This window comes from Rana temporaria, chromosome 6, assembly GCF_905171775.1.
Source record: "Rana temporaria chromosome 6, aRanTem1.1, whole genome shotgun sequence".
In the NCBI taxonomy this organism is placed as follows: Eukaryota; Metazoa; Chordata; class Amphibia; order Anura; family Ranidae; genus Rana; species Rana temporaria.
This window is the reverse complement of record NC_053494.1, coordinates 107,478,961-107,493,150: the sequence shown is the minus strand read 5'-3', so window position 1 is coordinate 107,493,150 and position 14,190 is coordinate 107,478,961. Positions and strand designations below refer to the sequence as shown.

Below are 14,190 nucleotides of genomic sequence, written 5' to 3'. Positions count from 1 at the left end.
TCCTCCTCTCCTGTACATACTGCCCCATCATACCCTCTGCACTCCTCCTCTCCTGTACATACTGCCCCAGCATACCCTCTGCACTCCTCCTCCTCTCCTGTACATACTGCCCCATCATTCCCTCTGCACTCCTCCTCCTCTCCTGTACATACTGCCCCATCATACCCTCTGCACTCCTCCTCCTCTCCTGTACATACTGCCCCCATCATACCCTCTGCACTCCTCCTCCTCTCCTGTACATAGTGCCCCCAGCATACCCTCTGCACTCCTCCTCCTCTCCTGTACATACTGCCCCCAGCATACCCTCTGCACTCCTCCTCCTCTCCTGTACATACTGCCCCAGCATACCCTCTGCACTCCTCCTCCTCTCCTGTACATACTGCCCCCATCATACCCTCTGCACTCCTCCTCCTCTCCTGTACACACTGCCCCCATCATACCCTCTGCACTCCTCCTCCTCTCCTGTACACACTGCCCCCATCATACCCTCTGCACTCCTCCTCCTCTCCTGTACACACTGCCCCCATCATACCCTCTGCACTCCTCCTCCTCTCCTGTACACACTGCCCCCATCATACCCTCTGCACTCCTCCTCCTCTCCTGTACACACTGCCCCCATCATACCCTCTGCACTCCTCCTCCTCTCCTGTACACACTGCCCCCATCATACCCTCTGCACTCCTCCTCCTCTCCTGTACATACTGCCCCCATCATACCCTCTGCACTCCTCCTCCTCTCCTGTACATACTACCCCCATCATACCCTCTGCACTCCTCCTCCTCTCCTGTACATACTGCCCCCATCATACCCTCTGCACTCCTCCTCCTCTCCTGTACATACTGCCCCCATCATACCCTCTGCATTCCCCCTCCTCTCCTGTACATACTGCCCCCATCATACCCTCTGCACTCCTCCTCTCCTGTACATACTGCCCCCATCATACCCTCTGCACTCCTCCTCTCCTGTACATACTGCGGAGTGGGTGGAGCTTCGGGGAAGTGAGTGTGGTAATTAATTAATAGCTGTGCTGCAAAGTGTCCCTGGAATTTTTTTTCAAATGTTGGCAACTATGCATTTCTAGGACAGAGATCTGTGACAGAGGAAATGTATCTCCGCACACGATGACATTCACAGTCTGGATGGTGTCTGGGTGGCGGTGATCAGCGCATGCCCAGTACTCCGACTGGCCCCGGGGATGCGCACAGGAGCGCGCACGCAGCTTGGATGGTTCTGACAGTGGCAGGCAGCATCATCCCCCGGCAGGAAGCAGAGCGCTACATCGTGCTGAAACTTTACAGAGAGAAGAACCACCCCAGCCCGCTCCTCATCCTTCTCCTGTCACACAGCCCACCAATCCCGAGCCTGTCCGCGGACACAGCGACCAATGAGAAGGCGCTAAGCACAGGCAGCAGGGATTACTAGAGCGGTGTACGGGAGGCGGTCTGAGATATCACACTGGTGGTGAGTGACGATGATCCGTGCGGGTGGCTCGGCTCTGCTTAGGGATTTTCTCCGGACAACCTCCAGGAGGCCTCTCGTCCTCAGCTCTGCCGCTCTCCGCACTACAGCCGGACCATGTCCCTCCGGAGAAGACCGAGGAGGGAGCGGCGCCAACAGGCTCTGGCTGCCCGCTATGAGGAGACTCCCTAGCCGCCCATTCTGCTCCAAGTCTGGCGAGTCGGCCGAGTCTGGGGCGGAGAAGAAGGGCGCTCCGGAGCAAGCAGAGCCGGCCCAGGCTTCCAAGGAGGACAAGTAAGTAGAGGGTCGTGTGGGGGGTGTAATGGGTGTGCCGTGACGTCACTCGGGCTCTCCGCCGAGGGATTGGGGGAAGCACGTCACCGGGTGTAGTATTACCAGCCTGCTCCTGTCCTCCCCCACCCCCCCATCACATTGGACTCGCCAAGGCTCATCTGTCAGCTCTATTCCTTGCCACACTCTGATCATTATCCTCGGGGAATACACATCATTAGCATCAGAGACAATGGTGTTCACAGATGGACCGTTATCATAGCGAGTGTCCAGACACTTTAAAGCGGAACTCTACGCAAACTTTTTCAAAAATGAGGTTAAAGTGATTGTAAAGGATTGTTTTTTATTTATATTTTTTACATAACAAACATGTCATACTTGCCTCCCCTGTGTACTTAGTTTTGCACAGAGTGGCCTGAACGCCGTCTTCTGGGGTTACCTTGCGGGCGCGCTCCCGAGTCCATCAATTAGTGTCCAGAATGCAGGTCTTGGCCCCGGCGCCCGCGTCATTGGATTTGATTGACAGCCAATGGCTGCGCTGCTATCAATCTATCCAATCAAGAGCCGAGAACCCCAGGCAGAGAGACGGCGCGTCCTTTCCGTGGGACATTCCAGGGCTCAGGTAAGTAAAACGGGGGGGGGGGGGGGGGCGGTGACTGGCAGGTGTTTTTTCACCTTGATGCATTGAGGTGAACAAACAGGAAGGTTTACAATCCCTTTAACCCAAAAAAAAATAATAATAATACAGATCCTGGTCCTTTAAAGCAGATTAATCAGCACAGTGCTTGTTCTGTGTAATCTGCCCCCCTCTAAACTGTGTAAAAAAAATAAAAAAAAAAATAAAAAACTTTCTTGAATCTGAACTGACTACGATAATCGGGGCTACTCAGATGTGGTCACAGTGCGTCCCTCCCTGCGTCATACGCTGCTCTATTCTCTCCCCCCTCAGGCTGCATTCACACCTGAACGCGGTGTATTTTACCGCGAATTGCCGCGACAAATTGCGGCGTTTTGTCCCGTGATTTGCCGCGACAAAACGCGGTAAAATACGCCGCGGTACATACGCCGGAGGGGTGATCAACATTGTCGGCTATGCCGAAAGCCACCTGAAAAAAGGGTCCGGGACTTGTTTTGGGCTTCAGGCGTTTCGGCGTGTTGATGTGAACCATCTCAATAGCCGACAATGTTAGATCACCCCTCCAGCGTATTGCAGGCTGCAATAGCGTCGCGCTACAGGCGACAAATCGCCTAGGTGTGAATGGGCTCTAAACCTCTCCTTCTGGCCTGTCAGCGCCCTCTGTCTCCACCCCGCCCCCCTGCTGCTATTATTCAACATTAAAAACCTAAAATTGTCACTGCCAGCCTCTCCATTAGAAGCTGGCATACAACATTGTAAATCCTTTCTAAAAACAAGCAGTGTAAATAGCTATTTAGATGCCGGTCGCGTGACGCAGGATCTACCCAGCTGATGTTAGAGGGAGATCACGGTTACTCATACAGTAGCTGTGTATCGGAGCCGAGAAGCCACGAGTCACATGACTGGTCTGAAGACAGCTCTAAAGAGCTATTTACATTGCTTGTTTTTAGAAAGGATTTACACATTGTTTACAAATTGCCTCTAATAGAGCCTATGATAGCTTTAAAAAAAAAAAAGAAGCTTAACAAGCACTTTAAGGTGACTGTAAACAATCCCCTTTTTAAAGCACCTATTCAGTTTAACATAGAAATGAAAGGCAAAATATCTATATATATATATATATATATATATATATATATATATATATATATATATATATATATATATCTATATCTCTCTAATACCCCCCTTTTTTTTGTGATTACATTCCCTCTTTTCTCGGCTGCATGAGAGCTGGGGGGTGGAGAGAAGTGGCAATATTGCACTAATCTTCCCAGTGAATGGCTGAGCAGGGGGATGGGTGGTGTCAGCATAAGTCTGATCACTGGAGGAGAGTACATTGTACACTGAGTTCCCAGCATAGCTAAGTAACTGACCATGATGTGCTTTCCTGCTTAGTGTTGGGAACACAAGGAATTTAACATATAAGAAGCAATACAGAGAGGAGGTAACCGGATACTTTTTGTGCAAGTACATGGTACAGCAGACACATCTCAGGAATATGAAATGTTGGTGTTAAACACTTTAAGGGGTAGTTCACACCACATGCAGTCAATTTTCTTGGGGGTACAGGGTTGCTCGCTCGCGCAATTGTCAGTTAAAGCAACGCAGTGCCGTATCGCAAAAAATGGCCTGGTCAGGAAGTGGGTAAAACCTTCCGGGGCTGAAGTGGTTAAAGGCCCGCCATAGGCATATCCGCTATATTGTCAAAAGTATTGGGACACCTGCCTTTACACGCACATGAACTTTAATGGCATCCGAGTCTTAGTCCGTAGGGTTCAATATTGACTTGGCCCACTCTTTGCAGCTATAACAGCTTCAACTCTTCTGGGAAGGCTGTCCACAAGGTTTAGGAGTGCGTCTATGGCAGTTGTTCTCAACCTGGGGTCGAATGATGATTTGCCAGGGGTCACCAAATCCTGGGTTGTTACTGAAGCCCGCACCACTCTCCCAGCCTTTTTGCGGCCGCCCAGCAGCGCTGTCCCTGGAGCCTGTGGCCACCCAGCTGGGCTGTTCCTAGAGCCCACGGCTGCCCACTCAACCTTTTTTCAGTCGCCCATTCAGTTCATGGCATGGTTGGGGGCAGAGACTAGAAGTCAGCAAACTGGTTAGGAATGGGAAGTGGGAGGGGCTGGAGGAGACCCTATCTTCTGATTTCAGCATAGGTGTCACTGCTACGAGACACCACAAAGTCGGAGACGCAATCCGTAACACTACCTGTGATTAGAGTTGCCATTAAAAGTCCCCACTGCAGTTCTCAGATCAGCAGATGACCTTGATCAAGGGCACCTAAGTTGGCCAATCAGAACTCCCCCTAGCATTGCCACACATTTCAACCCCCCACCCCCCCCACCAGCACTGCCACTCATCCCAAATCCCCGCCAGAACTGCTGCTCATCCCATTCCCCCCACCAAGGAGTAAGAGAAGGAATACAAATAGAGAATACATGAAATGGAGAGGAAAAGAGGGGGAAAGAATAGGAGAAAAAAAACAAGAGGGCTAGAGAGGGATGGGGGATAAAAACAAGAAATTAGGATAGAGAGAGATAAAAGGGAAAGAAAGGAGAACAAAGGGATACAGTGGTACATCCTAAATGGTACCATAAGGGTTTTAATACTGTATGAGTGGAAGGGACTCGGGGAGCGCTAAATGTCCATGGGTTAGGGGCGCAAACTACTTGTCTCGCATTTGGTGCTGACACGCTTTGAAAATAATTTTACTATTGAGGGTTCCCACGACTTGGGAAATTTTATCAAGGGGTAACGACACTAGTAAGGTTGAGAACCACTGGTCTATGGGAATGTGTGACCATTCTTCCAGAAGCGCATTTGTGAGGTCAGGCACTGATGGACGAGAAAGTCTGGCTCGCAGTCTTCACTCTAATTTAGGGGTGTCCAAACTATGGCCCTCCAGTTGTTCAAGAACTACAGTTCCCATCATGCCTCATCATGTCTGTGAATGCCAGAGTTTTAAAATGCCTCATGGGATGTGTAGTTCCACAACAGCTGGAGGGCCGTAGTTTGGAGATCCCTACAGTCTAATTCATCCAAAAAGTTGTTCTATCGTCTCTTTGCAGGCCACTCAAGTTTTTCCACCCTAAACTCATCCATGTCTTTATAGACCTTGCTTTGTGCATGGGTGCGCAGCCATCCCCAAACTGTTCCCACAATGTTGGCAGCATGAAATTGTCCAAAATGTCTTGGTATGCTGATGCCCTGTGTTTGGTATTTTATTCTGAACCAGTAAATGAGCAATGATTGACCCCAGTGTTGCCAAAATCTGTCCTCGCATCCCTCTAGCACGGCATGCTTTGTAGGCACCCTCACATATGCAGGTGGAGTTTATAGGATTTAGCTACTTGTGAAGGTATGAAAACTGACACTTGTAGGAATCCGAATTGCTGGGTTACTCACACAAGTGCTGTTGGGCTTTAGGGCCGGATGTAGACCCTTTGCAGCTTGATAATGTGTAAGGAGACCCATTCACTTTAAATCTTCCAGGTGCCCCACAGCTCTCACTGGTTCCTCCTGCCAACTTCTCCATCACTACGGCGTCCTGTAATGGAGGTCAGCAGGGGGAACCAGTTAGAGCTGAAAGCTGGAATTGTTAGCTTCCCAGCAGATCTTAAGGGATGATTCCCCAGCAATAGACTGGCATTCAGTTGCACAGGCAGCATCATAGATTAATATTTAACGCCACCTTTTCAAGGTACTGCTTACTTTTCCCGGTTATATTGGTGACCAGGAAGCTTTAAAAGCTGCCAAGGATGGGTGAAATGGACCAAGACTTCTGGTACATTGTGAATGTAATGTTTCTGTGGGCACCAAGTTATATTTTAGAGGGTGGTATTGAGAAAGGGATTGGGTAGAACATGCCCAGGAGGCTGACACTATACAAATTACCATATAGCAAGCAATCTACAATGCAATAAATGTCCCATATAGATGCATTGCCTTTCACCTTAGTTGTGTCCCTTTGTTCAGACATACCCGTTTTACACATCAATAAATTCCTCCTTATGATAACATATAGACAGAGAGGGATCATAAAGTAGTCCTTTCTGAGCGATAGCACATTGAAATCTTGAGATCCTAAGCATGCTGAAGTAGTATCGTTATATGAGAGCCTAAGGCCACAGAAATCTATCTTCAGAGCGGCAGGCGGCTTAATCGCTGGAACCTCCCTTCCTCTAAATCGGAGGTGGGCAAACTACGGCCCGCGGGCCGTATACGGCCCGGCGGACCTTTTAATCCGGCCCCCGGGCGGATCGCTAGAAATCTGAATTTGAAGTCTGAATTTGCAGCCGAAAGAATTGCGGGTGTTAGCCGCACCTCTTTCCCGCCCCTCCGCTGGTGCAGCCGAAGAAACCCGTGGGTGTTAGCCGCGCCTCCTTTCCCGCCCCCCGCTGATTCAGCCGAAGAAGCCATTGGAGCTGGCCACGCTTCCTTTCCCGCCCCCCGCTGACGGCATTCCCAGCCACCCGTCACCACGTGGAGTGAGTGTCCCCGAATTCAAAAAAGTCCCCCAATTCCCGCCAAGTAATGACCCGGTCCCGACTCGTCACCTCACACTGTGCACACTGCACAGGCTGCTGTAGGAGACCCGAGACGGCCGAGGACTGCAGGCAGCAAAACACTGACAGGACAGAGATTTCATCATCATCATCATCAACATCAGGTACTTGCTTGTGGGGATGCTGGCAGCAATTGATGGCACACTGGCAGCAATTGATGGCACACTGGCAGCAATTGATGGCACACTGGCAGCAATTGATGGCACACTGGTGGCACACTGGCAGCAATTGATGGCACACTGGCAGCAATTGATGGCACACTGGCAGCAATTGATGGCACACTGGTGGCACACGCAGCATTTGATGGCACACTGGCAGCAATTGATAGCACACTGGTGGCACACTGGCAGCAATTGATGGCACACTGGCAGCAATTGATGGCACACTGGCAGCAATTGATGGCACACTGGCAGCAATTGATGGCACACTGGCAGCAATTGATGGCACACTGGCAGCAATTGATGGCACACTGGTGGCACACTGGCAGCAATTGATGGCACACTGGTGGCACACTGGCAGCAATTGATGGCACACTGGCAGCAATTGATGGCACACTGGTGGCACACTGGCAGCAATTGATGGCACACTGGCAGCAATTGATGGCACACTGGTGGCACACTGGCAGCAATTGATGGCACACTGGCAGCAATTGATGGCACACTGGCAGCAATTGATGGCACACTGGTGGCACACGCAGCATTTGATGGCACACTGGCAGCAATTGATGGCACACTGGTGGCACACTGGCAGCAATTGATAGCACACTGGTGGCACACTGGCAGCAATTGATGGCACACTGGCAGCAATTGATGGCACACTGGCAGCAATTGATGGCACACTGGCAGCAATTGATGGCACACTGGCAGCAATTGATGGCACACTGGCAGCAATTGATGGCACACTGGCAGCAATTGATGGCACACTGGCAGCAATTGATGGCACACTGGCAGCAATTGATGGCACACTGGCAGCAATTGATGGCACACTGGCAGCAATTGATGGCACACTGGCAGCAATTGATGGCACACTGGCAGCAATTGATAGCACACTGGTGGCACACTGGCAGCAATTGATGGCACACTGGCAGCAATTGATGGCACACTGGCAGCAATTGATGGCACACTGGCAGCAATTGATGGCACACTGGCAGCAATTGATGGCACACTGGCAGCAATTGATGGCACACTGGCAGCAATTGATGGCACACTGGTGGCACACTGGCAGCAATTGATGGCACACTGGTGGCACACTGGCAGCAATTGATGGCACACTGGCAGCAATTGATAGCACACTGGTGGCACACTGGCAGCAATTGATGGCACACTGGTGGCACGATGGCACACTGGTGGCACACTGGCAGCAATTGATGGCACACTGGCAGCAATTGATGGCACACTGGCAGCAATTGATGGCACACTGGCAGCAATTGATGGCACACTGGCAGCAATTGATGGCACACTGGCAGCAATTGATGGCACACTGGCAGCAATTGATGGCACACTGGTTTATGTATGTCTTAGTGATTGATTAACATCACAACTTCATTGAATTGAAATTGATACCCTTATTTTTTGTATGATTTTTGCTTTTGCTCATCACTGCCACACACATGCAGCCATGCATTGCACGTGTGTGGCAGTAATGAGCAAAACTAAAAATCATACAAAAAAAAGCCATCAATGAAGTTGTGATGTGAATCAATCACTAAGACAATAAGACATGCATAAACCATAAATTATGACACGGCATACATTGTCGTTTGGCAGGACTTTATGGGGACAATGTCTGCAGTCTCTGATCCTCTCTAGTATCATGTCCGCAGTCTCTGATCCTCTCTAGTATCATGTCCGCAGTCTCTGATCCTCTCTGGTATCATGTGCGCAGTCTCTGATCCTCTCTGGTATCATGTGCGCAGTCTCTGATCCTCTCTGGTATCATGTGCGCAGTCTCTGATCCTCTCTGGTATCATGTCCGCAGTCTCTGATCCTCTCTGGTATCATGTGCGCAGTCTCTGATCCTCTCTGGAAATTTTCACTAATATGAGTCACAAATAGTGAAAAATGTTCATTGTTTTGGGAAATTTTGTTTAATAAATTAAACATTTTTTCTTGTAAGGCAACCTCACTTTTTCATGGTTTAACTATAACAAGTACTCGTACCAGTTGTCCAACAATGATATTTACTGCTTTTTATAAAGAAATACAATTGATTTTATGCAGTATTGAGTTTAGCCTTTTGGCCCGGCCCTCCAAAATATTTTTAGTTTCTCATGTGACCCCATCGAAAAAATAATTGCCCACCCCTGCTCTAAATTGATGTTTAAGCAGTGTAGCGATGTATGATGTGTTTTTTTTTGCCGTAAGCATCCATTCACACCAGTAGACATGTTATGTTTTATATTGTGCTCCCGCTGGTTTGTGTTCTGTAGTGGCGCTATAAGTGTTTTTATAACATACCTATTTTGTTTTTTTTTTTTTAAACAAAATTACATTTTATTGAACTTTGTTCAGCCTGTTGCAATGTGGTGTAGTGTGTACCAACGCGCTGCGCTGTGTGAACTGTAACCATAAGGCCTCGTACACACCAGCGGACAGTCTGATGAAAACGGTTCGCCGGACCGTTTTCATCGGACATGTCCGCTGGGAGATTTTTGGTCTGATGGTTGTACACACTATCAAACCGAAATCCGCGCGGACAGACAGCGCGGTGACGTGTCCGCACCGTCGCCGCAAAGGGGAAGCAACAACTACAAGTAGATATTGATGGTCAGACTTTCAGGTCAGGGAAGTATATTAAAAAATAAAGTTTAATTTACAAAAAAATACATAATACAAAATAATTTACAACAATTGACCACTGTAAGCACAATCCTCAGAAGTCGCCAACGCACGTTTCGCCGTGGGGCTTCTTCAGGACGATAACGAGGATTTCGTGAATGACAGAGAACAAATAGTTATATGACAGATGGTCCTTCAGTGGGTGCATCCATAAGGCATATGTGGCAAATGATGTCTCAAGATCATAAAAGAGCTTATCCACAGATTTTCAAGGGAAGGATCTTAAAGTGACCATAAGGTCAAAATACAAGTCGCAGACTTGAATAAGGCATCACAGGAGAAAACGCACGTCAGCTGTGCTACAATATGGAACTAAAATAGGTGGTCCTGGGGCCCACTGGGACAACAGATATCGCAGCAGCCAGCCAGCAGGAATATAAACCCTGCACAATGAGTATTCAGTAGAGCAATTCCCCAGCTTAACAACTGTGTTGTAAAATCTCTGGGAGTTATCAGGCGGCTGAACAGGAGTGTCGTCTGTGTCCCAGGGTGTACACGAGTGCCTTATGGATGCACACATATGCCTTATGGATGCACCCACTGAAGGACCATCTGTCATATAACGATTTGTTCTCTGTCATTCACAAAATCCTCATTATCGTCCTGAAGAAGCCCCACGGCGAAACGTGCGTTGGCGACTTCTGAGGATTGTGCTTACAGTGGTCAATTGTTGTAAATTATTTTGTATTATTATGTATTTTTTTGTAAATTAAACTTTATTTTTTAATATACTTCCCTGACCTGAAAGTCTGACCATCAATATCTACTTGTAGTTGTTGCTTCCCCTTTGCTATATATACAGATGTGGCCCATGTGAGTGCTATCCTTTTGTGTCATTCATCCCTTTACCCCCTCTTTCTCTTTCTTTGTCCTTTTCCCCTCTGTTCCAGCTCCCTTCTTTTTCCGTTTTCTATTCCCATCTTCTTCTTTTATTATACCGCACAGTGTCGGCAGGCTGGAAGGTCAATGCTTCCACGCATGCGTCGAATCACTTCCAACGCATGCGAGGGATGACGGCCGATCGGACATGTACGGTGAGTCTGTACAGACGACCGAACATGTCCGACGGACATGGTTCCAGCGGACATGTTTCTTAGCATGCTAAGAAACATTTGTCCGCTGGAAACTGTCCGATCCGCCGGACAATTGTCCGGTCGGCCGTACCCACGACCGAACATGTCTGCTGAAACTGGTCGGTCGGACCAGTTTCAGCAGACATGTTCGGTCGTGTGTACGGGGCCTAAGACCTAAGGACAGGCAAATTGCCTTGTCTGTGCATCAGGACAACATTGGGCAACACTGCCCAGCACAATCTAACAGGGATGTTGATTCAGCCAATTAATTACAGCTAAGTGAGTACCATGTACCAGGGAGTGGTCTGCACAGCTTTTTTTTTTTGTATACAAGTATTGTTCCTCTAAAGCAGGGGTGCCCAACCAGTGGCACAGGGGCCACATGTGGCTCGCGGAAGCCCTCTGATGTGGCCCGCGACCTCCTGCTCTGGGATGGCGGGCTGTGAATGAAGCCAGCGGTAGAGCAAGCGAGCAGCAGCGCCACTTAAGCCAATGCTTACCGTATAGCACCGGCTCCTGTCATAGGTGGAGTGATACCAAATGCACTCTGCTTGGGACATCAAGTTTATTACTAAAATGAGTGTATATATGGACATATCTGCAGTGGTTACTGGGCTGCTTTCAAACTGATCCGCAGGTGTAGCGCAGTGTACCCGCGGCTTGCCTGCGCTGAGCCATAGACTTCAGGTTTTACCTGTGGATTTGGTGAACTTTCAGAAAATGCACCACACCTGCAGGATATAATAGAATTCTATGGCAAAGTGCAGCTAACCTGCAGGAAAGCCACAGGGGCACTGTGCTGCACCCTCGGTGTGGGCAGACTGCAGACTATCAGTGTAAAAGTAGCCTTGTGCCCCTTTAACCTGATCTGTCTGACCTAATCGGTCCCTCCATTCACCTCTATGGTGCGGCAGATGTAAACAGACTTGCATCTGTTTACACCTGCCTCCTTCCAATCCGATCTGCTAAAGAAAACAGAAGTGGTTTCGTCCCTTCCATTTGATCAGATGAGAGGGCCCATAGAGTAGCGTGGGCTGTGTCTGTGCTTTGCATACACAGAGTGGACACAGACCTGTCGTCTGCTCATTGTGGCCCTCGCTCTTCAAAAGGTTGGGCACCCCTGCTCTAAAGTGTGATCAGCAGTGGCTCTTTTTTCAGGTAGTGAGGAGTTATGTGAATTTCTCATTGCTTGTTTTAACCCCTAAAAACCCACACTATTGCATGTAGTTAAATGGGTTGCCGTTGGTAGGTGGTTGTGCCTGCCAAGTAAGATGGCGGATATAATTTTATCTGCAATGTTTTGTGGCTGTGGGGCGGTAGCAGTGCGTTTACTATCCAGGTGAATGGTTCACATGTTGTACTGTGGCACATGACACGGCATGCGAACAACCCCATCTACTTCTAGATTGTAAGCTCTAACGAGCAGGGCCCTCTGATCATTTCTGTATTAAATTGTATTGTAACTATAATGTCTTCCCTGATGTTGTAAAGTGCTGCGTAAACTGTTGGCGCTATATAAATCCTGTATAATAATAATAATAATAATCTACTGCCTTTGCAGCTTAAGGGTGGTGGGGTTGGGTCAAATGGGGTTTGGTAGAAGCATGGTACACAGTAATGACTTCTAGGGCTCGTTTACACCGTGATGGCTTGCACTGGCCTGGGCAGCCTTTTTTAAAGCAGCCCACCACATAGACCAGGCAATTTGCACTAGGATATGCACTATTTTACACCTCAGCTTGTTGACTTTAGAAGGGACCGTCCAAGATTCGTCCCATCTCTGGGCAGGCTGGTGGTACTAAAGTTGATCCATCGATCGACTTGGGTACAACCCGCCTTTTTTTTTTACATGCAATTACTTCCAGCGGCTGTTGCCGCTAGCAGTAATCATTTGTGTTCTGCTGGCTGTGAAGGCTTCATGCCGTCAGAGCACTGACTGTTGATGGGGGAATTGAGTGAGTGATTTTCTTTTCTTCCTCCCGTGGTGGAAGGAAAGAATCAAATCATCTATGCCTTGCCTTACTATTAAAGTGGATGTAAACCCGATTCATGAAATTTCAGCTGGGTACATATATCTATAGTGTTTTCTTTTCTCTCTCCAAAGCCCTAAGTCCTGTGGCTTTCTCCTGCTCCATTCTTCTGTTATCAGCATGATAACTCCTGACAAGTTCTCTGAAATAAAACCTACCTGAATTTTGTGTCGAGGGTTGATGTCCCACCATTATTGGCATAGTGAGCTGTCAATCATAGGAACGGCGGGACATCAGCAATTTCATACTATACCTCGCTGTGTCATGCAAGTGATTTTTGATAATAATCCTCGCTCGGCACTGGGTGGTCCCTGACATTTGGCACTAGGTGGTCCCTGACATTTGGCACTGGTTTGCATTTATATTAAAATGCTTTGTATTTATAAGGCTGTAACCTATTATACTGCGTGTTATGTATGGCTTGCTGGCTGCAGAATAAGGGGGTGTTATTTATGTTGAAGTGGGTGAGTTTACATGTACAAGCCTAGTGTACCTCCCACATTCACTCCCATCCCAAGGATCCTCCCTGCCAGAAAAGATGATGCATTTTTTGAATTGCAGAGCTGACTTCCTGAAAATTCAATCACACATCTCTCTTAAACGGTAAGAAATTTCACAGATGTAATAACTGTTTAGTGTGTGTACTAATGTTTTTTTTTTTTTTTTTTATAAATCCCGGAGTTCTGCTTTAACCACTTAATCACCGAGGACGTCCATGAACGTCCTCGCCTTTGTGCGGTGATATCTGAATGACGCCTGCAGCTACAGGCATCATTTAGATATCGCCGTCTTCAGCCACCGATTCTGTGCACGATAAGAATGATCAAAGCGGCAGTTCCTCCACTTGATCGTTCTTATAGGCAGCGGAAGGAGACGGGGGCCCCCCCTCCCGCCGCCATCTGGTGCTTCTCCGGGCTCTCCTGTGCCATCGGGGGACCGGAGAGCAAATCGTCCGGCGCTGCTGGGAAGCATAGAGATGACTGGTGACCGGATGGTCACCAGTCATCTCTATGACCGTCGGAGGCTCAGGCGCGACGTTATGATGTCACGCCCGGTACCCGGAAGAAAACAAAGCCGCAATCGCGGCTGTCGGCATGTGATCAGTGAATTTGTTTTCACCGATTTCATGCTTGTAAGCCTGGAGGAGAGATGTGGGGTCTTTTTGACTCCACATCTCTCCATAAAGCGGACCTGTCACAGTGATTCCTATTACAAGGGATGTTTACATTCCTTGTAATAGGAATAAAAGTGATCAAAAAAAAAAAAAACCTTTTTGTTTTTTTGAAAACG

At 48.4% G+C, this 14,190-nt stretch overlaps 1 protein-coding gene across 2 annotated transcripts in view; it reads left to right on the top strand.

Annotated features, from left to right (window-relative positions):
- The first annotated feature begins 1,208 nt into the window (after window positions 1-1,208).
- The window catches only part of GLS (glutaminase), a 166,768-nt gene continuing 153,786 nt past the window's right edge, over window positions 1,209-14,190 (top strand). For both annotated transcript variants that reach the window (XM_040357134.1, XM_040357135.1), the window contains exon 1: window positions 1,209-1,752. In XM_040357134.1, coding sequence (XP_040213068.1) covers window positions 1,472-1,752 — 281 coding nt within the window. In that variant the 5' untranslated portion in view covers window positions 1,209-1,471. The remainder of the gene's footprint in view (window positions 1,753-14,190) is intronic.